Source organism: Stegostoma tigrinum, chromosome 15, assembly GCF_030684315.1.
Source record: "Stegostoma tigrinum isolate sSteTig4 chromosome 15, sSteTig4.hap1, whole genome shotgun sequence".
In the NCBI taxonomy this organism is placed as follows: Eukaryota; Metazoa; Chordata; class Chondrichthyes; order Orectolobiformes; family Stegostomatidae; genus Stegostoma; species Stegostoma tigrinum.
The window spans coordinates 50624004-50651249 of NC_081368.1; the positions used below are offsets into that span (position 1 = coordinate 50624004).

The 27246-nt window shown below is 41.2% G+C and overlaps 1 protein-coding gene across 1 annotated transcript; it reads left to right on the top strand.

The window, feature by feature from the left end:
• The first annotated feature begins 5363 nt into the window (after nucleotides 1-5363).
• On the top strand, nucleotides 5364-13952 carry rps4x (ribosomal protein S4 X-linked). The gene is made up of 7 exons (XM_048544254.2): nucleotides 5364-5408; nucleotides 6011-6088; nucleotides 7432-7612; nucleotides 8280-8377; nucleotides 9820-9991; nucleotides 12284-12441; nucleotides 13783-13952. The coding sequence occupies exons 1-7, from the start codon at nucleotides 5406-5408 to the stop codon at nucleotides 13882-13884; spliced, it is 792 nt and encodes a 263-aa protein (XP_048400211.1). The 5' UTR covers nucleotides 5364-5405; the 3' UTR covers nucleotides 13885-13952.
• The last annotated feature ends 13294 nt before the right edge of the window (nucleotides 13953-27246 follow it).

Consider the following 27246-nt stretch of genomic DNA (forward strand, 5'->3'; position numbering starts at 1 on the left):
CCATTGTTTGACTTTTATTTGTAATAAATAAGTAGTTCTATGCTGACAAAAGAGATACCTGGCTGAATTGTTTCTAATATTAAACCAGTTACAATCTAAAACTCATATAATTGGCCATATTACCACGCTAATTAAATTTGAAATTTGTTACGACCAGTGGAGGAGTGAATGTCAAAAGGAATCTCCAACTTCAATACTCCCAAATTGTCAAATTTCAAACACTGAGCTGGCAGCTATGTACAGCTATTAGAGAACATTAGAAAATGAATAAAATGCATGCAGTTCCTACATCCTGATTCCAACGTGATATGCTTTGTAAGCTGTTTACACTACTGGGGATTAACTTGGAAAAATGAAAAAAAAACCAGGATATGTTTTAAATGGCTAGATCGGAACAACTTCACAGGCACTGTTTATAGTGGTTATCATGGTAAAGACGCCGAACCATTAGGCTGCTTTCTCATTACAGAGAGATGACTAATGCTGGCTTAACTTGAGGGTGACCAGCCTCAGGTAAGGAGGTTGAGGAGAGGCCTTCGTAGTAATCTCAGCTGGTGTGGGTGCTGAGCCCCATGCAAACTAGCCAATTGAGCTAACTGGCCCCCAAGGTTACCATGGTAGCTACAGCTCAAAAGCCTTACTGGGATTTTGTGTAATTTCACCCAGGCCTTGAAATGACACTGTAAGATTCTTGCGTACAAATGTTACGTGCATTCATCAGAAATTCCACTATCTTCTATTTTAAATGACATTTTCCATCTTTCGGTCAATGCTTTAACCACATCCAAGGTTTATGCTAAAATGTTGAATGACAGTAAGTTATTGGTTAAAGTCATGCTTGGACTGGGCAGTGGTCTGATCTAAGTATATAATGCTTGTTGTATCCAGATCGAGTTATCAGGGCAGAATGGTGACATTCTAAATTTGTGGAGGTGCTGCTGTGAACAGCTACAAGACGGATCACCAACATTAGAAAAGACGTGAGGAAAACATGATGAAAATGGGGCTTTTTAGCCTTGAAAAGAGGCCTGTTTGTAATCTTTTATAGAAATAGAAAAAAATTTCCATAATTACTTAAAATCAAATCAAATGAAATCATGGAAATTGCATGTATAAATACATACAAAGGCTGTTATGCAACCTGTGGCAATCATTTACATCAGCCACCGAAATGATTAATAATGTTAAACTCTTATGATTGAGTGGAGAAGTAATAAGTATTTTTTTTAAATGGCAGCCAATATCTGGAACAGTTATTCGAAAATTCTTCCTGACCCCTCAAGATAATCAAGCAGGCTCTAGAAGACTACTGCTACTCATGATTCACTACTAAGATACCTTCCTGACAAAAATATTCATCACTCTCAAAAAGTATAACATTGAACTGATCTGCTATCTTCTTGGATAGGCTATTCCAAAAACTCTGCCCTCTTTGGAGAATTAACACTGTGTTTGGGTATTTTTAAGAGAATGCTGTATTAAGAGGACTTGATAGACATTATTTATTTGTATTTTTGAAATGCTTTTAGTCAAGTACTACACAATAAATTGTGCAGGACAGTGAAATCTCTTCATATGGGGAGTCAATGGGACAGTGCATTAAACCAAAATGTTTAGTGGAAGGTATTTTAAAATGTATTTTTTTCCTAAAGGTCTCCAATCCTGTGTGGTGTTCCTCAAGTGTCAGTGTTTGTTTGCTTTTGTTATTATCATTCATTGATTAACTGGAGGGTAGCATAGATAACTCTTGAATTATATTTGTAAATAAACCCCTGTTAACATTGGAGTTATATGGCTGGATAAATGTTCTATAATCATGCCAAAATGATGGATGGTTCAGAAGGGTCAGCTAGATACACCAATGTTTACTTCTTCTTTGATGTAATAGTGGCTGAAGGACCTAGGGTAATGGACGATCTGAAGGGAATTTATATTAGGCAGGAAATGTTGTTGGATAGACTGTTAGGTCTGAAGGCTGATAAGTCCCCAGGGCCTGATGGTCTGCAGCCCAGGGTACTCAAGGAGGTGGCTCTAGAAATCATGGACGCATCGGTAATCATTTTCCAATGTTCTATAGATTCAGGAGCAGTTCCTGTGGATTGGAGGGTGGCCAATGTTGTACCACTTTTCAAGAAAGGAGGGAGAGAGAAAAAAGGGAATTATAGACCAGTTAGCCTGACATCAGTGGTGGGAAAGATGCTGGAGTCAATTATAAAAGATGAAATTACGACTCATTTAGATAGTAGTAACAGGATAGGTCAGAGTCAGCATGGATTTACGAAGGGGAAATCGTGCTTGACTAATCTACTGGAATTTTTTGAGGATGTATCTATGAAGATGGACAAGGGAGAACCAGTGGATGTAGTGTACTTGGACTTTCAGAAAGCCTTTGATAAAGTCCCACATAGGAGATTGGTGAATAAAATTAGGGCACATGGTATTGGGAGCAAAATACTGACTTGGATTGAAAATTGGCTGGCTGACAGGAAGCAAAGAGTAGTGATAAACATGTCCCTTTCGGAATGGCAGGCGGTGACGAGTGGGGTACCGCAAGGATTGGTGCTGGGACCACAGCTGTTTACAATATACATTAATGATATAGATGAAGACATTAAAAGTAATATTAGCAAATTTGCTGATGACACAAAGCTGGGTGGCAGTGTGAAATGTGAGGAGGATGTTATGAGAATACAGGGTGACTTGGACAGGCTAGGTGAGTAAATGGATGCATGGCAGATGCAGTTTAATGTGGATAAATGTGTGGTTATACACTTTGGTGGCAAGAACAGGAAGGCAGATTACTATCTCAATGGAGTCAAGTTAGGTAAAGAGGAAGTACAACGAGATCTAGGTGATCTTGTACATCAGTCAATGAAAGCAAGCATGCAGGTACAGCAGGCAGTGAAGAAAGCTAATGGTGTGCTGGCCTTCATAACAAGAGGAATTGAGTATAGGAGCAAAGAGGTCCTTCTGCAGCTGTACAGGGCCCTGGTGAGACCGCGCCTGGAGTATTGTGTGCAGTTTTGGCCTCCAAATTTGAGGAAGGACACTCTTGCTATTGAGGGAGTGCAGCGTAGGTTCACAAGATAAATTCCCGGAATGGTGGGACTATCATATGTTGAAAGATTGGAGCGACTGGGCCTGTATACACTTGAGTTTAGAAGGAATGAGAGGGGATCTGATTGAGGCGTATAAGATTATTAAGGGATTGGACACTCTGGAAGCAGGAAGCATGTTTCCACTGATGGGTGAGTCCAGAACCAGAGGACACAGTTTAAAAATAAGGGGTAGGTCATTTAGAACAGAGTTGAGGAAAAACTTCTTCACCCAGACAGTGGTGGATATATGGAATGCTCTACCCCAGAAGGCAGTAGAGGCCAACTCTTTGGATACTTTCAAAAAGAGATGGATAGAGCTCTTAAAGATAATGGAATCAAGGGTTATGGGGATAAAGCAGGAACAGGATACTGATTGTGGATGATCAGCCATGATCATAATGAATGGTGGTGCTGGCTCGAAGGGGCGAATGGCCTACTCCTGCACCTATTGTCTATTGAAACAATTACTATTGGCTGAATTTTAACAGTGAAAAATGGGTTGGGGCCAAGAGAGATGTTACAGTTTAAAAAAAACCTGAACATCTAACCACCTATTTCTGGGTTTGATGGAGGTAAGGTAAGAGACAAGTCGCCGACGTGTTCCCACTAGACAGGTTGATACTTAATTTGCTGGACTGTGGCTGGCAGCCTTAGATTTAACCTAGTTTGCAGGTTTGCACTTTGTAGTTGGGCTGACCAGGCCTTGAAAATCCCAGCAGCTGAACAGAGCCAATGGCAACTTTGGAGAAAAGTGCCTTAATAGAAAAGCTTGTGGACAAGGAATGTTTCATCTTCTGACGACTGAGATCCTCACACACAAAAACACTGACTGAAGATCAGACCTCTCGATGACAAAAGATACAAGTTGTAGAGTTACAATGGAAATTCAAAATTGGAAAAGACAAATTTTTAACTAGCATGAGAAAGTTATTTTCCCGAACAAATATCAGTAGATCAGCTTCCCTATCAACGAGCACCACCAGTTATACAGTCATAGAGTCATACAGAATAGAAACAGGCCCTTCGGTCCAACTTGTCAACCAGGTTTCCCTAACTAAACTAGTCCCATTTGTCTGCATTTGGTCCATATCACTCTAAACCCTTCCTATTCACAAACTTGTCCGAATGTCTTTTAAACATTGTAATTGTACTTGCATCTACTGTTTCCTCTGGCAGTTCATTCCACATATGATCTGCCCGCTGTTTGAAAAAGTTGCCACTCAGTTCCTTTTAAATCTTCCACCTTAAAATTATGCTCTCCAGTTTTGAACTCCCCCAACCCAGGAAAACAAAAGCCTTTGCTATTCACCTTATCTCTGCCCTTCATAATTTTATAAACCTCTCTAAGGTCACCCCTCAATCTCCTACACTCCAGTGAAAAATGTCCCAGCCTATCCAGTCTCTCCTTATAACTCAACACCTTCAGTCCCAATAACATCCTTGTAAATCTTTTCTGACCATTGCAATTTAATAATATTCTACCTACAGCAGGACAACCAGAACTGTTCACAGTACTCCAAAAGTGCCCTCATTTACATCCTATACAACCGTTACATGATGCCTCAATTCCTTCACCCAATAAAGGCAAACATGCCAAACGCCTTCTTTACCATGTGAGGCCACTTTCAAGGAACTGTGTATCTGAACTCCCTCTGTTTGACAACACTCCCTGGGGCCTTTTCATAAACTGTATAAGTCCTGCCCTTGATAACAAGGTGTGGAGCTGGATGAACATAGCAGGCCAAGCAGCACGTTAGGGCTGTCTAGGATTCTCCAGCATCTGCAATTCCTATTATCTCTAAGTCCTGCCCTTGTTTGTCTTACCAGTTCTGTTGGACCTCCTCCTGGAAATTTCAATGTGACCTCCCTATATATTGAAATAGTCTACTTTTCCCAAAATTTTGTAAGTAGTAAAATAAACAATTTTATCCCTTATAAATATTCTCCCTGGTTGTTCATAGTAGTGTCCTGGAAACTAATCTGAAATTCCTGAAGGGTTGGCAATTTTGACGCAGGACAGTTGTGTAAAATGCAAACCTTCCTGGTACTGGAAAGAAACCTGTTCAGTTACGTGGACACGACAACCTCTCCCAATATCTATCCCAGAGAGTGAATAAAACCCAGAAAAACCGGAGAAACTCAGCAACTCTGGCACCATCTGGGGAAAGAAACACAATTAACATTACTGGCGAAGAGAGCCGTCTTCAGAAGAGTGCAGAGCGCAAGCGCGCCACGTCCTGACCTCTGACCCGCGGCCTCCTTGCGCGCTGCATTGTGGGGAGTGGTCCTTTTCCTGCAGCTACAGAAATGGTGAGAGTCTGCGGGTGTGGGAGCGCAGCGTGAATCTGACAACATCCACCGCTTAAAATGGAGAAACATCGGCAGTCGTGGCGCAATCCGTGCATTAACGGACAGGGCGTCGGGTCGCGGCGTCATTTGTGTGAAGAGCGCGGAAAGTTTTTGGATATTTTGGCAACAAGTGAGCGAGTGTTGGGGATAGCGGCAGCCATTAGAGTCCGGGGCAGGAAAGCGTTTTACTGCCCCAGGTCCTGGCCTTGCCCTTGCTTTCCTCCCCTCTTGTCGGAGGCGGCGGGGCCGGGTGGGCTCTGGTTTGATCCTTCAGGGAAAGTTGCTGGAACTTGCAACGGTTCTCGTATCACTGTCGGCGCCGGAGGCCCAGGCCCCTCTCCGCGGCGTCAACGGGCTGGAGTTCCAGCCTCACCCCCCCCCCCCCCCCGACCCTCGGGGTCGGCTTTCGTTTTTAAAAATCTTCCCCTTTTCCCCCTCCGAGTTAGGCGGACGAGTCGCGGGGAGGAGAACTTCGGGAATCTCGCTCGGATGTGCGGAGACAGGAGGATTGAGAGTTTCATCTGTAGTCGCAGAAACTAACCGATTATTTTCTTTTGTTACAGGCCCGGGGTCCAAAGAAGCACCTGAAGCGCCTGGCGGCTCCCCGGCATTGGATGCTGGATAAACTGACTGGAGTATTTGTAAGTATTTCGCGGGCATTCAGTAAAATATTAATACTTGGTCGCCTGTAGTGGTGTGGATAAATTCGCACGCAGTGAGATTTCTGCGGTCCTCATTTCTCACCCATTCTAATGCAGTTGAAGTAGGACCTTTGGGATTGCAGAAACTGTTTTTTTCTGAATGGCATGTATGTTTTCAGAGTTTTCCATACGTTGTTATAAATGTATAGCTGAGTAGATACCTTGCAGCTTGTTATTGCTGCCGTAGTCTTTTCTGATTAAAGAACAGTTCAATAGGTGGGATTTATGTACATTAGAACATTACAGCACAGTACAGGCCCTTCGGCCCTCGATGTTGTGCCGACCTGTCATACCGATCTCAAGCCCATCTAACCTACACTATTCCATGTACGTCCATATGCTTATTCATGTATTTGTGGTTTATTCCAGTTTGAAAGGACAACAGTCATTTTGTACTCTAGTCTCTTCACAGGAAGAGTCATGAGTTTGCAAGTGTCTTTCACTTCATTGAATTCGGTTGTACCTGTCGATTTGATTTTTTTTGATTGAATGCTCTATCTGCATCAAGGTTAGTGAGGGTCAGGTATTTTCTTACTTGAATACATTTGAGGCTAGGGTAGATAATTTTTTTTGTTTCAGTTCATGGAGGGATAATACAAGGAACAGGTGGAAAAGTGGAGTTGAAACCTAAGGTCAAGTGGAATGGTGGAGCAGACTGGACTGGCCATGTTCCTGTTCCTTTTTGATTTGGATTTAGATTAGATTCCCTACAGTGTGGAAACAGGCCCTTCAACCCAACAAGTCCACACCGCCCTTTGAAACAGCGGTTCCCACCCAGACCCATCCCCCCCATAACCCCCACACCCCTGAACACTACGGGCAATTTAGCATAGCCAATCCACCTAGCCTGCACATCGTTGGACTGTGGGAGGAAACCGGAGCACCTGGAGGAAACCCATGCAGACACGGGGAGAATGTGCAAACGCCCAAGGTTGGAATCAAACTCGGGTCCCTGAGCCGCCATGCCTTCAAGGTTCTCCTGTTTTCAGCTGGTTAGGTTTTACAGTTTTTACTGGTCAATTTGCTCAGAATGAAGATCTAAGTGGGACTTTTCCTATTGTATTTTGGCAACTGAACATTGCCAGAAATAGTAAGCAAGTTTGTGGCTCTATTTCACTGATTTATAGAAGTATATGCATCGTGTTGGTAAAAGCAGGATTCCTGTGAATATTTTGGTCAATAAAAAAACATTTCAAGTAAGTGAAAGTACTATCCATGTGTCTACTTGATTATTGTGTTGGTACATTGTGTACTGAGCGTGTAAACTGTATTTGCTTCACTAGGCTCCCCGTCCATCTACTGGTCCACACAAGCTCCGGGAGTGTCTCCCCCTCATCATTTTCCTCAGAAATCGTCTGAAGTATGCTTTGACTGGTGATGAGGTGAAGAAGATCTGTATGCAGAGATTCATCAAAATTGATGGCAAAGTCCGTACTGATGTGACTTACCCAACTGGATTCATGGGTTAGTGTGAAGGGTTTCTTTAATTGTAATTCTGTTTTGCTTGTATCTCTTGTGTGCCTTGTCTAAATTCCATGCTACTACTAACAGATTCTACTTTTTGAAGTAGAATACTAGGGAGGTATTGCTTTGCTTTTTCTTGGAAAATTCCACATGCTTCCTGATATCAAACTGGGTGTGTTTAGCTAGTTTACCTCTAAACTATTTCTGATACTCAACATCCTAACCTGGAACTATATCACTGATCCTTCACAGCAAAAATGTGGAACTCCAACCCTAACAGTTCTGTGGATGTAGCCCCATCAGATGAACTCTTAATGGTTCAGGAAAGTGCTTTATCTGCCGCCACAGCTTTTCATTGGCTGTTACTGATGGCAAACATCTGATCTTGCCAGCAGCACGTACTTGCTGTGAAACAACTTTTAAAAATGAGATTTGAGTGAGATTTACAGTTTCAAATCAGACAGGTGGAGTGGTGATCATAACCGCCTAATATGTTTGGAATATGTATTTGATAAGGAGGTGAGAGTTGAGCTTTTACTTATAAGCTTGTCTAGTTAACTGAATTCAGTCAGTTATTCTGCTGCTTCCTAATGTTAGTAAGTGGCTAGCTGTTGTAATTTTATGTTGTGTATTATGGCTTACCTTATGAATTTCTTTTTATTTATAGATGTGATCAGCATTGATAAAACAAATGAACATTTCCGTCTCATCTATGACACCAAGGGTCGTTTTGCAGTGCACCGAATTACAGCTGAGGAGGCCAAGGTATTTGATTTGTCATATTCAATTATACTTCTTGTGTAATTGCCACTTGTTTCTGAGTCAGTTGACCTTTTTAGATGATGTACTCAAGAACCACTTATATTTTTGTTTCAGCTGTTGCTTTTAATGAACTTGCTTCCATGTTGGTATATTTGGCTGTGACTGGCACAGCGGTCATGAGTCTTACTTGTGCAGTTGAAGAGAGAAGGTTTATTGATACCACTTTGCTTCTTTAGGCCAGGCATCTTATCTCATTATTTATGGATGTTAGTCATATTCCTAAAGTTGTGTAGAAAAGTTAAGTCCAACTTCTGTCATCTCGCAGGTGAGAATAGTGGACTGCTGTCCTTACTGTGTCTTGGCATAGTTGAAAACTTGAATCGTTAGTATTTGACTTAATTTATTGTCGTCGCATATACCGAAGTACAGTACAGAAAAGCTTTGCGAATAATATGGGCAGATCAAAGCAAACAAGGATATACACATCATAGGATGATCATAATGGCAGTGAGGTTGGCATTGGGTGTAGACTTGGCAGTGTTTGGAATGTGTTTGTGGAATCTTTTTAAAGATTAACCATTCTACTAAAAGCCTTTGGTTTAAGTTTGTACTTTGCAGAACCTTGCTGCACTAACTGGCTAGAAGTCGATAGTAACTACTTTCTGTTCCTTTTTGCTCACCAAATGTGGTTTGCAAGTAGATTGAGTGGGACTTGTGCTGTGCAATTGTTTTTACATTCTTACATGTTTCTGGATGGCAGATAGCTTTTAGATTTGTCATTTGTGAATGTGTGCTTACGTATTATGCAAGCTCACGCTGAAAACCCCTCAACTTCTAAATGAATCTGGCTTCTGTTTTATGGTGACCGGGCAGGAGTAAAGAAGATGACTGTTCACTGTAGAATGTTGCAGCTGCAGCTTTGTGTCTTCGTCACTTCGCCATATATGCTATTGAACACTGCAGCAACATGTTGTCATTTCATTGTTTAGCTATGCAATTGGTTGGTGGTAAAATGTTTTGTGGCAACAGTGAATCTAGTTCAGCAAGTTAAGGTGTGTTGTTCTTTGTCCCTCTACGCACTGTCCTGGTATCTGTTACAACAAAATACTACTTTGGATATAGAATAAAGTAAAATAACCTGTATGAGATTTCAGTAGCTGAACAATGTCTAACTACATAAAAACCAAAAGAACTGCAAATGCTGTAAATCAGGAACAAAGGTCTGGCAGCATCTGTGGAGGAGAAAAGAGTTAAAGCTTTGGGTCCAGTGACCCTTCCTCAGAGCAATGTCGAACTACAATTACATTGATAGAAATGTCAACATTTCTGAGCTAGATTTACACAACTGTTTACATGCAAAAAACAGGGTCTCTAGAATTTAGTTTTAAGGTGTTTTTATTTTTTTGTAACTGAGTGTCTTTAAAACTGTTTAATTTGTTTTCCAGTATAAGCTGTGCAAAGTAAGAAAGATTCGAGTGGGCACCAAGGGAATTCCTCACCTGGTTACACATGATGCACGAACCATTCGCTATCCAGATCCTCTGATTAAGGTCAATGACACTGTGCAGATTGACCTGGATACTGGCAAGATCACAGACTTCATCAAGTTTGATACAGGTATCTGGATAATGGCAGTAAATTGAATGGCATTCTTGTTATGAAGCACATAAATGGTCAAATTATTTTCATGACCATCAAGCTTTGCTTCCTGCCATTCAGCCAATTCTGGATCCAATTTGACAAATTTCCTTGGGTGCCATGGGACCTTACTTTCACTATCAGGCTCCTACTTGATGCCTTATGAAAAGCCGACGAACGTCCAAGTAGAGTACATAAAATGCATTGCCCTCATGTACACACCTGGTTAACTGTTCAAAAAAATTCAGCCCTACTGTTGAGGATATTGTGAAACCTGAAAGGGTTTAGAAAAGATTTCCACGGATGTGGTCAGGGTTGGAGGGTTTGACCAATAGGGAGAAGCTGATTAGGCTGGGGCTATTTTCCTTGGGGCATTGGAGCCTGAGGAATGACCTTAGAGGTTTTTTAAAAACCCTGAGAGGCATGGATGGGGTAAATAGACAAGGTCTTTACCTATGGTGAAGGAGTCCAAAACTAGAGGGCGTAAGGGACAAGTAAAAGGGGGGGAAAAATTTAGATGGGGTGTAAGAGGCAATATTTTCATGCTGAGGGTGAAATGAGCTGCCAGAGGAAGTGGTGGAGGCTAGTACAATTACAACATGTAAAAGACTTCGGGGTGGGTATATCAATAGGAAGGGTTTGGGGGAAATGGGCCAAATGCTGGCAAATGGGTCTGGATTATGTAGGATATCTGGTTGGCATTGGCTAGTTGGACTGAAGGGTCTGTTTCTGTGCTGTACGTCTTGATGACGTGGCCCTGCACCCAATTTAAAATAACCATGCTGACTATTCCTAATTTATCCTTGTCTCTCCCAAATGCAGATGAATTCTACCCCTTAGACTGGGACCCATTAGTTATGCTAACTGACCTGTAGTTTCAAGTGGTTTACTCTTCCAGTCTTCTGGACTACAGCTACAGTTATGTGCCTCACTTTATTTAGGGGAAGACTATTAAGACTGAAGTTGACTTCAGATGTGTATATAGACAGATAATAGACATGACTATGGCAATGGATTAATTACTCGCAGAGAATTTTACAAGTTTAATTCCAGTCTGTTTAACTTGGTTTGAGTTGCAGCTGTGTATAATTCCATGCTCCAGGTAATTTTTTTTCCCAGTGTCTGAACTTGTAACCTATGGGGAAAGTTAGAAAATGCAGAGTGAAATGAATCTTCAGTGACTTTGGGTTAAATTAAAAATTTATATTCGAGGGCTGTTCAGTCATAAACCTCGAGACAAATTTGTTGATCTTCATAAGGAATAAATAACCAGTATTGGAATTTCAAGATAATTATCTGTTGCATGGCTGTCCTTCGCCACAGGTATCTGCATAGTTTTCAAAATTGATGGTTTTTAAACTATTTGGCAGTGTGCAGGCAGGCACGTATAACTCCACAATTGGAAACTGCAGAGAATGTAAGGACGGTGACAAGGAATCATCTCTTAGGGACCTTGACTCAGGCTGTACCTTTGCTTTGGCTGTTGATCATTTTTCAACCAGTGTTTGCATCGAATCACTTGTTAAACTGTCTCCTTGCACATATTTGATGTCCAGTTGAATGTAGAGGACTGTAATTTGCATCTTATTTGGTTGCTTTTGTGTGTCAGTCAACCAGCCTTCAATAATTGGTGAAAAATAAAATCCATCCCCTGGCATCTAAGTGAATGTTTCCTTTTCGCCATTTTTGCCTTTGTGATATATAGAAAAGAAAAATATGACCGCTGAGTGTAATCCTTTCTTCCCCTGAAGTTTCCACACATCAACTAATCTACTAGCAGTGCTGAACAAAATCAACATGTTCTTGAGGTGATTTCCTCTTCCTGCTTAATCCCTAAGCATGTGTATCTCCTGTTATCTTGAATTACAGACTAGCAAATGACGTGTGTCATTTTTTTTAAACAACTTAATCTAGGGGTAGTAAGAACTGCCGATGCTGGATTCAGAAAGGTGTGGAGCTGGGGGAACACAGCAGGCCAGGCAGATTCCGAGGAGTAGGAAAGCTGATGTTTTGGGTTGGGGCCGGAAATGTCAGCTTTCCTACTCCTCTTGCTTCACAATGTTATCCATGTTAATCTAAGAACTTTTTCAGGACACAAGTACGTGGGCACTGTTCAAAGACTGTTGATACTATGATTTAAATTATTTGTGCGTGATATACATGGACTTCTGTTTTAAAGATCCCAAGTGAATAATTTCTTGAGCTAAATGCTTCTAAAGTTACTCCTAAATTCCACAGCCCTTTGATCTGTTAACATTTTTGGGTTTACAGGTAATTTGTGCATGGTGATTGGAGGTGCTAACTTGGGTCGTATTGGAGTAATCACTAATCGTGAGAGGCACCCTGGTTCTTTTGATGTTGTTCATGTGAAGGATGCTAATGGTAATAGCTTTGCTACCAGGCTTTCCAACATTTTCGTTATTGGCAAGGTGAGTATGAATTCCAGATCCATTTGGAATGCAGTTTTTAAAAAATAAATCTTTGAGTGTAGGCAGATGTGGCTTGAGTCAGTCAGAATCAGCGATATCTCTGGTAGAGAGTGATAATTTGCATTGAATTGCAACATGGTTGTAAGCCTACTTTCTAATACAGTATTGAAATTTTTATAAATTCCATGTTTAGCTTCACTTAAGGGTGTCAATATCAAAATTTGAGGTTGACTGTTCAGTGTTGAGTCTCATCCAAAAGATGAGACAGTAAAGGACCCAGTTCTCTGTTTATGTGGCTGTACGATTGTGTGGCACACTTTGAAAGGTTATTGAGCGTGTTATCTGATGCCTGGCTGGTCGTGATCACACTTCTGTTTATGGATATTTACTTAATGTGTATTGGCTGCCGTTCCCTGTGTTATAGTATAGTAAGTCTTTCTACATCTTTAATTGGCTGTTGGGTGCTTTGAGACATTCCATGATTCTGAAATACTTCAGGTAAATGTTTTTGCTTGGGATACTGAGTTTCGGTTATGTGTCAGCCTTCGGTTCCAATTCACTTGCAGATACTGGAGCGTATGACGTTTGTGTTGGTTTTGAACTGATACCCCTAACATCCTGTTTGCCTCCTGTGGCTGAATAAAAGGTCCCATGGATCTATCCAAAGAGGAACTCCTGGTATCCTGACCAGTATTTGTCTCTTTTTTTTCCCCTCATGTCAGCAAAGCGCATGAAGTGTCTACATGATAGCAATGATTTATATTTCAGAAGTATTTCAGTAGTGGTAAAGGACTTTTGAGGTGTCCTGTGGTTATGACACCATAAGAAAATGTAAATTCTTGTGTTTGAAAGTTAGCTGACAGGTTGCCTTAATTCAAGCAGCTGTGTTCTGGTTGTTTGCAGTCTGGCTCAGCTCACTTCTCATTGAGAAATACCACTTTATATCCATTTGAACAAGTTAGTGACTTGTGAAATATAAATAGGTTTCTTAGACAAGATTGGGAACAGATGCAATATAGAATATGTTGTAAAAGTGGTTTAAATTTGTTATTTTGTGAAGTTAATAAAACTTATATTTTGTATGCATCAGCTGTAAAGAGCTTTGTATTATGAAATATGCTGATAGCAGTTTCCATGGTATGTTGCACCTAAATCATATTTTCCAAGCCTGGGAAGGAGAGGAGATGGTGAAAAATTTCAAATGTGCTTGGAAAGTAGTTATCATCGAGTCCGTTTTAATAATAGAGCCAAAGGCTACAGGGAAAGAGAGAGTCATCTGTTTTACTGTTATTGTCTTAAATTTTCCTTCACTATATATTAATCAAATTCTTTTGTTACCAGGGCAATAAGCCATGGGTTTCCCTGCCTCGTGGAAAGGGTATCCGCCTCACCATTGCCGAAGAGAGAGACAAAAGACTGGCGGCAAAGCAGAGTAGCAATTGAGTGTTTGAGAACTGAAAGGTGGTTGTACCACCCCCATGCAACATTAAAACAGGCTTTCTTTATATACACTACTGTGTAGATTTTATTTTGTTTCCCTGCCTTCGTTTACAAAATGCTGTTAAAATCCTACCCTGGTTTATGCTGAAGGGATATGTTTTGAGTTTTCAGAATAGGGACTGTACTCCTAATAGACACTTTAATAAAATGGTATACTAACTGAAAAATATCATTGGGGAGGCCTAGAAATGAAATTACATAGCACGATTGCAGTAGATGTTCATCGATAGCTAGTTATAATTTTGTTTTCCCTTGTTACACTTAATCGTAGCTGAGTTAGTTTGGGCTTGATGGGGCCCCAGTGGTTAGCACTGCTCTATCGCACTGCCAGGGACTCAGGTTGGATTCCAATCTTGGGGACTGTATGGTGTTTGTATATTCTCCCCATGTCTGTGCAGGTTTCTGCTATAATCCAAAGATGTACAGGTTAGGTGGATTAGCCATAGTAACTGTGGGATTACGCGGATAGGTTGAGCAGGTCTGGCTGGAATGCTCTTTGGAGGGTTGGTGCAGACTTGATGGGCAGAGTGGTCTATTTCCACAACGTAAAGATTCTGTGATTTGTGGTCTCACTCCGGCCCCCATAAAGCTACACTTTGTGTTCAGAAGTTTCATCTTCCTACACTCTCTAATACAACTGATAATGAAGGCCTCCCTCGCCTGCACTAATTGAGAGAAATTAACATCGATTTAGGCTGGAATCAAAGCTGAGTCAAGCCCTGAGATAGGAGAAATTTTAAAAGCAATTAAAAATACATTTTTTAAAAAAAAGTTTAATGGAATTGCTGTTTTGAAGTTCACATTAGAACTGCTTATTTTCATTGAGGGGATGAGTCACTAGAACCTAGTTAGTGCTGAGGGCCATTACCTTGGCATACTGTGGGAATTGGAGCAGTAAGAATGGCTCAAAAACAGAAGTTGCTGAAAAAGCTCGGTCGGTCTATGTATCTATGAAGAAGAAAAACTTCATTCAATTTCAGTTATATTTCCTAATGACAAAGTATCTGCTACAGTTTTGTCCTTGCTAGAAACATGACTGTGTTTGTAAACTGTATGGCTGTAGTATCAAACTCTCCAAAAGATCATGGCCCATAGAAGTAAGTCTCATCTGAGTTATCAATATGTAAATTTCAAACGTTTGTAGAGCTGATTCACAACTGTTCAAAAATTTTTTTTGGCCACTTCCCAGCTATCTTTGCAAATGAAATGAAATGTCTGTCAAATTCAACTTGAGTAAATTAACAATTATTTCTATTTAAAATAATTCCCTTGCTGGAATCGGAAGCATCCATTGAGCTACTACATCTTCATTTGTCCTTTTACTCCAGTTTTTCTCCACTGGAGAAAAAATGTCATTTGTATCTCTTAGTTCAAGACTCTTTAGTTCATTTCCCTTTCCTTTGTACTTTGCCTTTCTCTCATCTAAGTTTTAATTTCTCTTCCTCTAACACAAGGTCTTTCATTTCTAACTGGATCTGAGCTAATTTTAGGAGAAACATCTCAATTTCAACTTTTTAATTATAAATTCTGGGTAATTATTTTGAGCTTCGCTAATTCTGTGTAGACAAAATCTTAACATTTCAAACAATACAATCTATTTCCCATTTTACCAAATTTAAAGTCATTCAACAAGTCTAGCCTATTTAATAGACTTAACAGCAATTCTAGTTTTTGTTTGTCCTCAGGTATTCAGTACTTTAAAAGATTCATAGGTTCCTCTTCAACGGAATTCCATTATGCGAAGAGCCTCCATTTTGTTCTCATCCCAGCTGGTGGTAAAAGTGGATGGCTCAGTTCTGAGTGTACTTAATAGGTCACAAATGTAATTATTGTACTTAATCACTGTGGTGATTTATCACTGAATAGACCCACTCATGGCTGGCCTAATGCTCTTTAACAAAAGAGCACAGCTTTGTCAAACAAAAGGAGACAGAAAAGCAGACAAGACTATCAACTTAGAAAAACCATATTAGAAAATTAGAGAAATTAGAATTATAAAGTTTATGCTTTGCCTGCAACGGTAGTAGATTCACCAACTTTAGGTACATTGAAGTCGTCATTGGATAAGCATATGGACGTACATGGAATAGTGTAGATTAGATGGGCTTGAGATCGGTATGACAGGTCGGCACAACATCGAGGGCTGAAGGGCCTGTACTGTGCTGTAATGTTCTATGTAAATTACTCTATGTAAAAATAAACAATTCAATCTTTTCCCCAGCAATATCCTCTTCAGATTCTCAATCCTAGTATAGCGTCACTCCTGCTCAAACTTTGTAGTTTCCTCCTTAACTGACTTTTCAGTTCTAACGGTGAATCTCCTCTGCGCACCCTCCAGTGCAATCATATCCTTCCTGTGGTGACCTGAACTGTACAGTTGACTCCTGTTCTGCCTTGACCAAAGTCCTGTATAGCTTAAATATTATTTCCTAGCATTTATAGTCTTGATAAAGGCAGTTATACCATATACCTTCTTGACACCCTATTAACCTGACCTGCCACATTTAGGGATGTGTGGGCAAGCACCTGTGAGCTTCCTAATGACCTGCCATTCATTGAGTGATGAAGAAAACATGAGACTTCAATAACATGCTTAGGAGGATACCCGCAGCATTAATTGATGAAGTGCTTTTCTGATGAAGGGTCTAGGCCTGAAATGTCAGCTTTTGTGCTCTAAGATGCTGCTTGGCCAGCTGTGTTCATCCAGCTCCACACTTTGTTATCTCTGTCATTTATTAAGTGCTCCTTTGTCTTGTTACTTCTTCCAAAGCGCATCACCTCACACTTGAGAGGGTTAAATTCATTCCATATGACCAATCTGTTTATATCCTCAGTTTTTGAAGAATTTCTTTCTCACTGTCAATCACCAGGCCAATTGTGGTGTCAAACAGAAATTTACAGCTAAGCAGCAAAATGGTGGTGACAGTGTAGCAGTGTTCAGGATCTTGGCTTTTGCCACATCCTTTTTTAAATACTTTTCTCTAATATCAAGTTCATTTTACCTTCTTTCGGTGGCTTTGGATAAGGAAGGAGGTTTTGAGAGGCTGCTGCAATGGAGAACGCTGTATGAATCTGACTGGTCCTGGTGGCTCCTTTGATTAGGCTGCTTTGGTGACAGCTGAAGACAAGGTGGGCCCAGGCCCAGGATTCCTGGGACTGCTCTTGGCGACTTCAGTGGCGGTTTTCATTGGCATCGGCCTCTGACTGCATGCGGCTTTTCTTCAGCATCATATGGGGTCTGGCCTGGGATTCCAACAAGAGGGTACTGGGGATGTCGGGTCTACGAGCTCAGAGCCATAAAATAGATTAACTTCTCATTTTTTAAATTGTACAATTGTGGAAGGACTGCTATTCTTAGCTTTTGATTTCTTTATTTTTCTAATTTATTACTATGATTTTGTCTTTTGAAGGCCTGGTCTTTATAGTTCTTTATTTTTCTATTTTTTTTTACCTGTAATAATTTGTACTCAAATGTACCTGGGTACAGATTCTTAGCTAAGATGACTCTAGGTGGTGACTTGTAAACTTTTCACTGTACCTGCCTGACTACATGTGACAATAAAGCTAATTCAATCTAATTCAAGTTAACGATCAAATACATACTTCCATCTCTGGTAGCCTAAACCTTTTTCAGTTTTATCAGGTTGGAGACTTCACAAACTAAAACCCTTTCCACTCGGGTGAAGCTATTTTTTGGAACTGGATTGAAAGAATATGGCCCCAGTCTTTTCAGTGTCATTAAAGTGCCACTTTGTAAGCACTTCATCAATTAATGCTGCAGGTATCCTCCTAAGCATGTTATTGAAGTCTCATGTTTTCTTGTTCTGAAGATTTTTAGACATCTCTAAGAAGAATATTTACCCTCAGGAACTGAAATCTCAATTACCTAGACTTTTAAAAATCAAAATTGCAGATAATTATATGTTATGCACCGTTATTACATCTGCTTCACTGCTACTCCTTTCGACTATCCCAAGCCTTGGTCAAGTTTCATTTTCTTCCAGTCATAATTCACACAAAAGCTCTCCACGCGTCAGCTCTGCACTTGCTGATCTGCGTTGGCTCCAGGCTGGTTAACACCTTGAAAGTGAATTACTCCTGGTTTTTGGATTCCACCATGTCTTCCCTGCTCAGCTGTATAAACTTCTCCAATTGTTAGTGATACTGGGTTTCTCCAATTTTGGCCACTTGTTTGCTTGTAATTTCATTTGCTTCAGTATGAATGGCCACGCCTTTAACTGTAAAGTGCCAAACATCTGGAATTCTCTTTCTGAACTTTTTCAACTCTCCCTTAAGGTGTTCTTGAAACCCAGGCTCTTGGTTGTCTGACATAATACCTTGCGTGGATTGACTACTTAAAAAGTGTGCTTTCATCTGCAAAGAGCAGAGGTGAACATAGAACATGCCCTATGCCCACAATCACCACAATGCCATTCTAATTTAGTCCCATCTGTCTGCATACTGTACTCCTTGATTCCCTGCTTCTCTCTGTATCAGTGAGTTCCTCTTAAACATATCTGCTTCTACTACCTCCCCAGCAGCACGTTCCAAGCACCTGCCACTCCGTTTAAAAAACTTGCCTCGTGCTTTTCCTTTAAACGTTCCCCCTTTCGTTTTAAACCTTGGCTACCTAGTATTTGACATTTCCACCCTGGGACTCCAACTATCAACCCTATCCAGTCCTCTAATGCTTTTATACATTTATGCCTCTCAGCCTCTGATGTTCTAGTGAAAATAATCCAGTTTGTCCAACTTCTGCTTATAGCAAATATGCTTCACTCAAAGCAACATCCTCATAAACCTCTCTTGCACCCTGTCCAAAGCCTCCATACCCTTCCTATCGTGTGGCAACCAGAATTGCACATAATACTCCAACTGTGGTGTAACGAAAGTTTTACACAGCTGCAAAATGACTTGCCAACTGTTATACTCAATGCCCTGTCTGATGAAAACAAGCATTTTATATGCCACCTTTACCACCTTATATACTTTTCTTGCAAAATGATGGTATCTATAATTAACGACCTCACTCACCTCTTTTTGTCTCCATGCATCAATTTCCTAGCTACCCTCTTGTTCCTCATATACATATAAAATGTCTTGGGATTGTCACTAATGCTACTTGCTAAGGACATTTCATGGCCCCTTTTAGACTTCCTAATTCCTTGTTTAAGTTCTTTGCTGCTTTCTTTGTATTCATCAAGGGCTTTGTCTGATTTCAGTTCCTAAACCCTACATATTTTTTTTCAATTATATTACAAATTACAAGCCTTCCATTACAAACCTTACATATTCTTTTTAACTTATCTCTCAATATCTCATGTTAGCCAGGGTTCCCAAATCTGTCCACCTTGTCTTGCATCCTCAAAAGCTGTGCTGGTCTTGAGCTCTGATCAACTGCTCTTTGAAAGGCTCTTACAGATGTGGATTACTCTCTAACAGCCACCTCCCATCTAATTTCTCCAGTTCCTGTAACATTGTTATAATTAGTCTTCCCCTGCTTTTTTTTTAGCACTTTCACTTGAGGGCCAGTCTTATCCTTATCCATAACTACCTTAAAACTTAATTAAGGTCGCAGTTCCCAAAATGCTCTCCCACTGAAAACTTTAGTCACCTGGCCAAGCTCATTCTCAATATAAGATTTAGTATGGCCCCTTCGCCATTTGTACTATCCAGATATTCAATGTTGAGTAAGGTTCATAAGAAACAACTGCACCTCCCAGTCACAAACGATTTTAACTCCCCCCTCCCATTCCTTAGACGACATGTCCATCCTGGGCTTCCTGCAGTGCCACAATGATACCACCCAAAGGTTGCAGGAACAGCAACTCATATTCCACTTGGGAACCCTGCAGCCCAATGGTATCAATGTGGACTTCAGAAGTTTCAAATTCTCTCCCACCACTGCATCCCAAAACCAGCCCAGCTTGTCCCCGCCTCCCTAACCTGTTCTTCCTCTCACCTATCCACTCCTCCTACCTCAAGCCGCACCTCCATTTCCCACCTACAAACCTCATCCCGCCTCCTTGACCTGTCCATCCTCCCCGGACTGACCTATCACCTCCCCACCTCCACTCTCCTCTCCGCCTATCTTCTCCTGTATCCATCTTCGGTCCGCCTCCCCTTCTCTCCCTATTTATTTCAGAACCCTCTCCCCATCCCCCTCTCTGATGAAGGGTCTAGGCCCGAAACGTCAGCTTTTGTGCTCCCGAGATGCTGCTTGGCCTGCTGTGTTCATCCAGCTTCATACTTTACTATCTTGGAATCTCCAGCATCTGCAGTTCCCATTATCTCTGATCAGAATATTGATGCCTCTCCAGTTTACATGCAACCTTGCCTTTCTTATACCAACTGTCCCGAATACATTCTAATGATCCAGATACTCGAAGCTCTCCCCTCAACTCATTAGCCATTTATTCAACCGAAATCAGTTAACACCCACTTTCCCATCTAACAAATGTATTGTACTTAGCTAAAATCTACGAGCTGAACCATTTCCTCATAAAATCTCTTCAGTACAGACAGGGGCCATTTTGGCCCATCATGTCTGCTCTGACCCTCTGAAGAGCATCCCATCCAGCCCCACCCTATCCCGGTAACCTCACATTTGCCACCGCTAATCTTCCTAATTTACGTGTCCCTGTACACTACAGAGTAACGTAACATGGGAAACCAGAGCACCTGGAGGAAATGTGCAGATCCAGGGAGAACGTGCAAACTCTCTACAGAGGCTGGAATTGAATCCAGTTCCCTGGAGGGCTGTAAGGCAGTAGTACTAACCACTAAGCCACAGTACCACCCAAACCAATTTAATCCTCCAAGCTGATTTGCTGAGACAGGCCCAGGGATTTGCAGGGCAAAGAGAGTGAGATTGGTGGCGTAAGTTGGGGTATTTGGGGCTGAAGGTCTTGAACTACAGTTGACGAGGAATGTCTGGAACTCGGAAGGCAGAGAGAGGTTGTAAGAGTGAAACTGCAGACAAGAGTCAGGAAAGAGATTGACACAATGCTGAAAATACTTAGTGGATCTAGCAGGATCTTTGTAGGAAACAAAAACAAATTTAATGTTTTCTGACAAGGAGCTTTCAGCAAAACAAAAGTTTAGTGTAATTTCCTTGAAAGAGTGAGGAGAAACAATATAAACAAAACGGTACAAATTTGAAAGGGCTGCAGTAATGGATTTGTTCATGAAAGTAAACAAGTTTCTGAAGGTGCAACGATAAGTACAGTGGAGAAGACTGTTAAAAATCTTACAGGTTCCTTGGCTTTATTGTCATATTTGAGCACAAAAATGAGGAAATTAGGCTAAACTTCTATAATGTTTTGTTGAAAGTTCCTTGTCAGAAAGCATCAAATTTGTGTTTATTTTTCTACAAAGATCCTGCTAGACCTGCTGAATATTTTCAGCTTTGTGTCAATCTCTTTTCTGACTCTTGTCTGCTTTGCTAATGTTTTCTGTGAGATTAAAAGTACATTGTGAAAATACATTATTTTACAATAATACAGTGTGAGCCATGTTATTTAACTGATTTACAGATGTGGAAAGTTTCTAGCTCTTGTGCTTTTGTCGTGAGATGGTGTAAATAAAGCAACTGTCATAAAATTATAAATAGGCATATGCCTTATTTCTGCATATGTGTAAATGTGTCTGGTATTAATGACTCTGCAGGTTTCTGCTGCCACCCCATGGCCTTGGTTCATTAAATCCCAGTTCTAATTGAAGAAATGGTTCAGGATTGTGTTGAACTGCCCTGTCCTCGGCAGGGTGACAGAGGTTTTGATAGCGTCAGCTAGTTTCTTGGCCAGAAAGGACAATGATGCAGACCTCTGCTTAAAATGGCCCCAATGATGGCATCAGAGCGTGATTTTAAAGCAGGAAAACCTGACCTTCCCATAAGGAATGTGATCATGGTGTGAATTCCATTAATTTTTTTAACCATTTCCCTAGTTTCTGCAGAGATAGAATTCAGCCACACCCCTCACCCCCCCCCCCCCCCCCCCCCCCCCCCCCCCCCAGCACCCCCAAATTCATATAATGGCTTGAATGTTCCTTTCTTGTGGCTTGGGGCATTTTCATATCACAGCTACAAAACAGGAAAAGAAACCAGGATGTTGCTGCTGGCTGGAGGATACAATAGCATATACAGCATGAATTATGCTCTCTTCGTTAATTTCCATTTGGACAAAAGTCTCAGAGCTCCTTTTAAAGCTTGTGATGTTATCACTATTTGTCAAGAGAAGAACAATGACAGCTTGCAATGACAACGAAATAAATTACTTTGAGCCCTGATTAGAAGGTACTGAACACTGAGATTATGCATGCAAAGTGTGTAGAGAAAGGCAAAATTGGATAGACTAGGAAGGGCAAACAATTAGGTGTAGAAATTTTCTCTATGAGCTATCATGTTGAGTAGCTTGCAAATTATAAGGCATTATGTTACGAGAAAGGGATACTTTTAGATAAATTACTTCATACACCACGGCTTGCCATAACCACGTGACCTCTGCTGTCAACGAACGTAAAGGAAGATTTTGTGAAGTAGCCATTTTCACAAGTCATGTGGGACGCTGTGTAAGATGAGTCTCCATGAGATTGGTTTATAAAATCACAGACTATGGGTCCTTGTCTGTGGTTGCGAAAGGGACTGAGGCTATGAATAAAACTCTAGTGATTCCAGTGCGGGGAGAAGAAAAACTTCACTGAGATTCAAGTGGAGCTCTGAGCAGTCGGACTCGATGCTCTATTGGCAGATGCTGGGGTCACATTATCTACTCTCAGAACAGATACAGAGATAAGAAGGGAAGAACAGAGTTAATCTACGCACTAATCCTGGACAAGTTGACAAACCTCTAATTGGACTGGAAAGTGGTGGGGCTGTTTACTTTGGTGAAATGAGATAAACAAGAGAGGTCAGCAAATTTTATTTTTAAAGGAAAACCGAAAGCCAATTCCAGAAGTACAATCTTAGTCTCAGAGCTTTTGGTTTTTTTTTGGGTAGAGGCCTTGTTTGTCTGCTGGTTTTTGTTTTGTCCATGTTAGTTATTCTTGCAACTGTCGACAGTTTATTCAGGAGAGTTTCACACCCGTTCTGAGGAAGGATCACCGGACCCAAAACGTTAACTCTGATTTTTTTCTTTCCAGATGTTGCCAGACCTGCTGAGCTTTTCCAGCAAGTTCTGTTTTTGTTTCATGCAGGCATCCTGTGCTGATTATTGTATGATGCCAAATCAGACAAAAACCTGCTTCTGTTATAGCTATCTGACAATTTCTGTCTGGGAAAAAGAATGATCATTGTGCGGAAATGTTTTTGTTTCTGAATCGTTACAGTGAATTGAGAGTAGGTTTGCATTCACAGTAAATTGACTCTGTGATTTGCTGCTAACAGGGCCTTGCAGAAATTTAGAAGTCCTGCTTTGCTGGTGAAATACAAAAATACAGATCTCATTGTGCGTTGTTTTGTCTTTTTCTTTTTATTGGACCTTACAGCACTGATTGAGGCCATTCAGTCCACTATAAAACTTCCAACACTTTGAAGCAACTCAACTTAGTCCCACACCAAACCCATACCCCATAGCTCTGAGAAGTCTTCATTTTCGAGTACTTATCCAATTCCCTGTAGTGAACTGTTGCTATTGAATCTGCGTCCAACACTCTTTCAGGCATTCCAGATCTTAACTTGCTGCGTAGGCCAAAAAATAGCTATTTTCTTGCACCCCCTCATCCTGTTGCTCACCTTACCACTTGGGAAAAGATGTCTCCCTCTCTACACTCTGGAAACCATTCATAACTTTTGAACATCGCTATTAAATCTCCCCTTAACCTATTCCTTGGTGAGGAGGACAATCTTAGATTCTCTCTTCACTCTCTTCACATTCCTCATGCCATTCACTGATTTTCCAGTTCTTCTGGTTGGCCTAGAATTGGCCTTTAATAGGCGTTTTAAGAACAGCACGGGCACTATGGATTCCTTCAGCATAACCACAGGATTAGTTACCCTTCCTATTGCTTTTGTTCTTCATGATTGACTTCATCTGAGGAAGGTGATGGTGTGTTCAAACATTGGTACCGCATGGCAACACTACGAGACCTGCATGTCGCAAATGACATTGCCTTGCTGGCTGAAGAATCACACTAAAGCCCACCACTCTTGAGATTAGTGGCACTAATATTGGTCTACTGTTCCGCTGTGAGCAGACTAAGACAATGATAAACTAATGACAACAAGGCCTCCCTTTCACTGTTGGGCAAAAGAATGGCAAGAGCATTGCTCAGCTCCCCTACCTTAGAAACAATATCTTCAGGGAGGGAAATGTAGATAATGACGTCCATACAAGAATCAGCAAAGCAACGTTGTTCTTCCAGCAGCTCGACATCATCTGGGCACGCACCACCATCAGCATAGTAAAAAAAGTATGACTCTAACATTTCCATTCTTGAACCAGCTACAGTCTATACCAATGAGATGTTGAAGAGAACAGCAAATATCTCATCTAAGCTTGGCATCAAAGGTTGCCTATGTAAGATCCTGAGCATCTCTTGGAGAGACTACATCACCAATCAGGAGGTGGGACAGAGGACTTGCCAGAGGCACTAATAAGATATCATGCTCTGAGACTGTCAGGACATCCATTTCACCTCCAGGCCATATGTCCAGAGCTGGAAGTTAATGGACACCCCTGGATGGGAAAGGAAGACAGGGTTGCCCAGAGAAGAATGGCAAAATACATCTAGGGAGGACTTTCACGAGTGTGACACTGACAGAAGAGATTGTAATGAATTAGAGATGCTGTAGAAGTCTTTCTGCCAATTATCCCTGAGGGGTACAACCAGAGGAATTAACTCTAAGGATGGAATCTAATGAAGGATTTAGGTATGGTGAGATTTGTGGCAGAGTTGAGTGAAGTGGTCATCTTGATGCTGAGACCATCTGGCTGCAACTTGTCGCCTTTACTCAAGTCGACTGGTGAGATTCTCGCCAGGGAGTAGCTGCTTCCTAATTGCTGTTCATTAATACTGTCAACAGCCTGACTCATCATGGGTTGTGACCTTACCAAATTTGTCACACAAACTAGCCATCAGAAAAACGTACCATGTAATACGGAGCAGGCTCTTGGTAATAAGATCATCGCTTGTTCCAGACAACTTCCATGTTGTCCATGGTCAAACTGCATACCAGGGCATGTCCCATGAGCACGAGCAACATGCACTCTAATTGACTTACAATGCTACAAAGAACGATAATAAACCTGAGGTTTTGGGAGAATCTTAAAAGTCAACAAAGGATGACAAAAGGTTGACTGGTGTATTTGTAAAGGCAAGGACTGATTAGGAATAGTCAACATGGTTTTGTGCAGGGAAATTTGTGTCTCACTAACTTGACAGAGTTTTTAGCAGAAGTAACAAAGGGGATTGATGAGGGCAGAGCGGTGGACGTGATCTATATGGGCTTCAGTAAAGCGTTCGACAAGGCTCCAAATGGTAGAATGGTTAGCATGGTTTGATCACGTGGAATAAAGGGGGAACTAGTTATTTGGATACAGACTGGCTCAAAGGTGGTGAAGACATTGGGCGGTGGTGGAGGGCTGCTTTTCAGACTGGAAGCCTGTGACCAGCGGTGTGCCACAAGGATCAGCACTGGGTCCACTACTTTTTGTCATTTATATAAATGATTTGGATGTGAACGTAGGAGGTATGGTTAGTAAGTTTGCAGGTGACACTAAAATTGGACGTACAGTGGACAGTGATGAAGGTCACCTCAGAGTACAACTTGATCAGATGGGTCAATGGGCCAAGGAGTGGCGGATGGACTTTAATTTAGATAGGTGTGAGGTGCTGCATTTTGGAAAGGCAAATTAGGGCAGGACTTAAACACTTCATGGTAAAGTCCTAGGGAATGTTGCTGAGCAAAGAAACATTGGAGTACAGGGTCACAGTTCTTTGAAGTGGAGCCACAGGTAGATAGAATAGTGGAGAAGGTGTTTGTATGTTTGCTTTTATTGATCAGTGCATTGAGTGTTGGAGTTGGGACATCATGTTGCAGATAGGACATTGATTAGGCCACTATTGGAATACTGTGTACAGTTCTGGTCTCCCTGCTCCAGGAAGGATGTTGTGAAACTAGAAAGGGTTCAAAAAAGATTTCCAAGGATGTTGCGAGGGCTTCAGCTACAGGGAGAGGCTGAATAGCCTGGGGCTATTTTCCCTGGAGCATCAGAGGCTGAGGGGTGACCTCGTAAAGGTTTACAAAATCATGAGGGGCATGGATAGGGTAAATCGTCAATGTATTTTCCCAGGGGTGGGGGAGTCCAAAACTAGAGGGCATATGTTTAAGATGAGAGGGGAAAGATTTAAAAAGGGACCTAAGGGGCAACCTTTTCACACTGAGGATGGTGCGTGTATGGAATGAGCTGACAGCGTAAGTGGTGGAGGCTAGTACAATTACAATGCTTAAAAGGCGTCCGATGGGTATATGAATAGGAAGGTTTAGAGGGATATGGGCCAAATCCCGGAAAAGGGAACAAGATTAATTTAGCATATCTAGTTGGCATGGATGAGTTGGACTGAAGGATCTGTTTCCATGCTGTATATCTCTATGACTCTATGAAAGGAGTAAAAGTAGAATATGAGAGTAAATTAATCAGGTGGATAAAAACAGATTATAAGATGTGTAGGTAAAAGTAAACATTGGACTTTAAAAAAAACCAGAGAAATTATCATGCGGTTTGAGAAACTGGGAACAATGTTGAATGAATATTTTGTGTCCATATCCACAGCAGAAACCACCAGTTACATTCCAGAAATATGGTGTGACTGAAGGACCAAAATATCAGGAAATTTATATAAGTAAAGAAAGAAATATTAGAGAAATTTAAGGGACAAAAAACACCCCAAAAATTTCCTAGTACTTATGGTTTTTAAAAAAGAAGCAACTGCAGAGTTTGTGGAGGCAGAGTTAGCGAGTTTTGAGAAGATTTGTAGCTCAGATTGAGGTTCTGGATGTGAGTTTGCTTGCTGAGCTGGAAGGTTCGTTTTCAGACGTTTCGTCACCATTCTAGGTAACATCATCAGTGAGCCTCCGGTGAAGCGCTGGTGTTATGTCCCGCTTTCTATTTATCTGGTTAGGTTTCCTTGGGTTGGTGATGTCATTCCCTGCATTGGTGATGTCATTTCCTGTTCTTTTTCTCAGGAAAACCTGTTCCAGAAGGTAGTTAAGAGTCAACTGCATTGTTGTGGGTCTTGAGTCACATGTAGCACCAGGTAAAGATGCAGTTTCCTTTTTTAAAGGACATGAGTGAAGCAGATGGG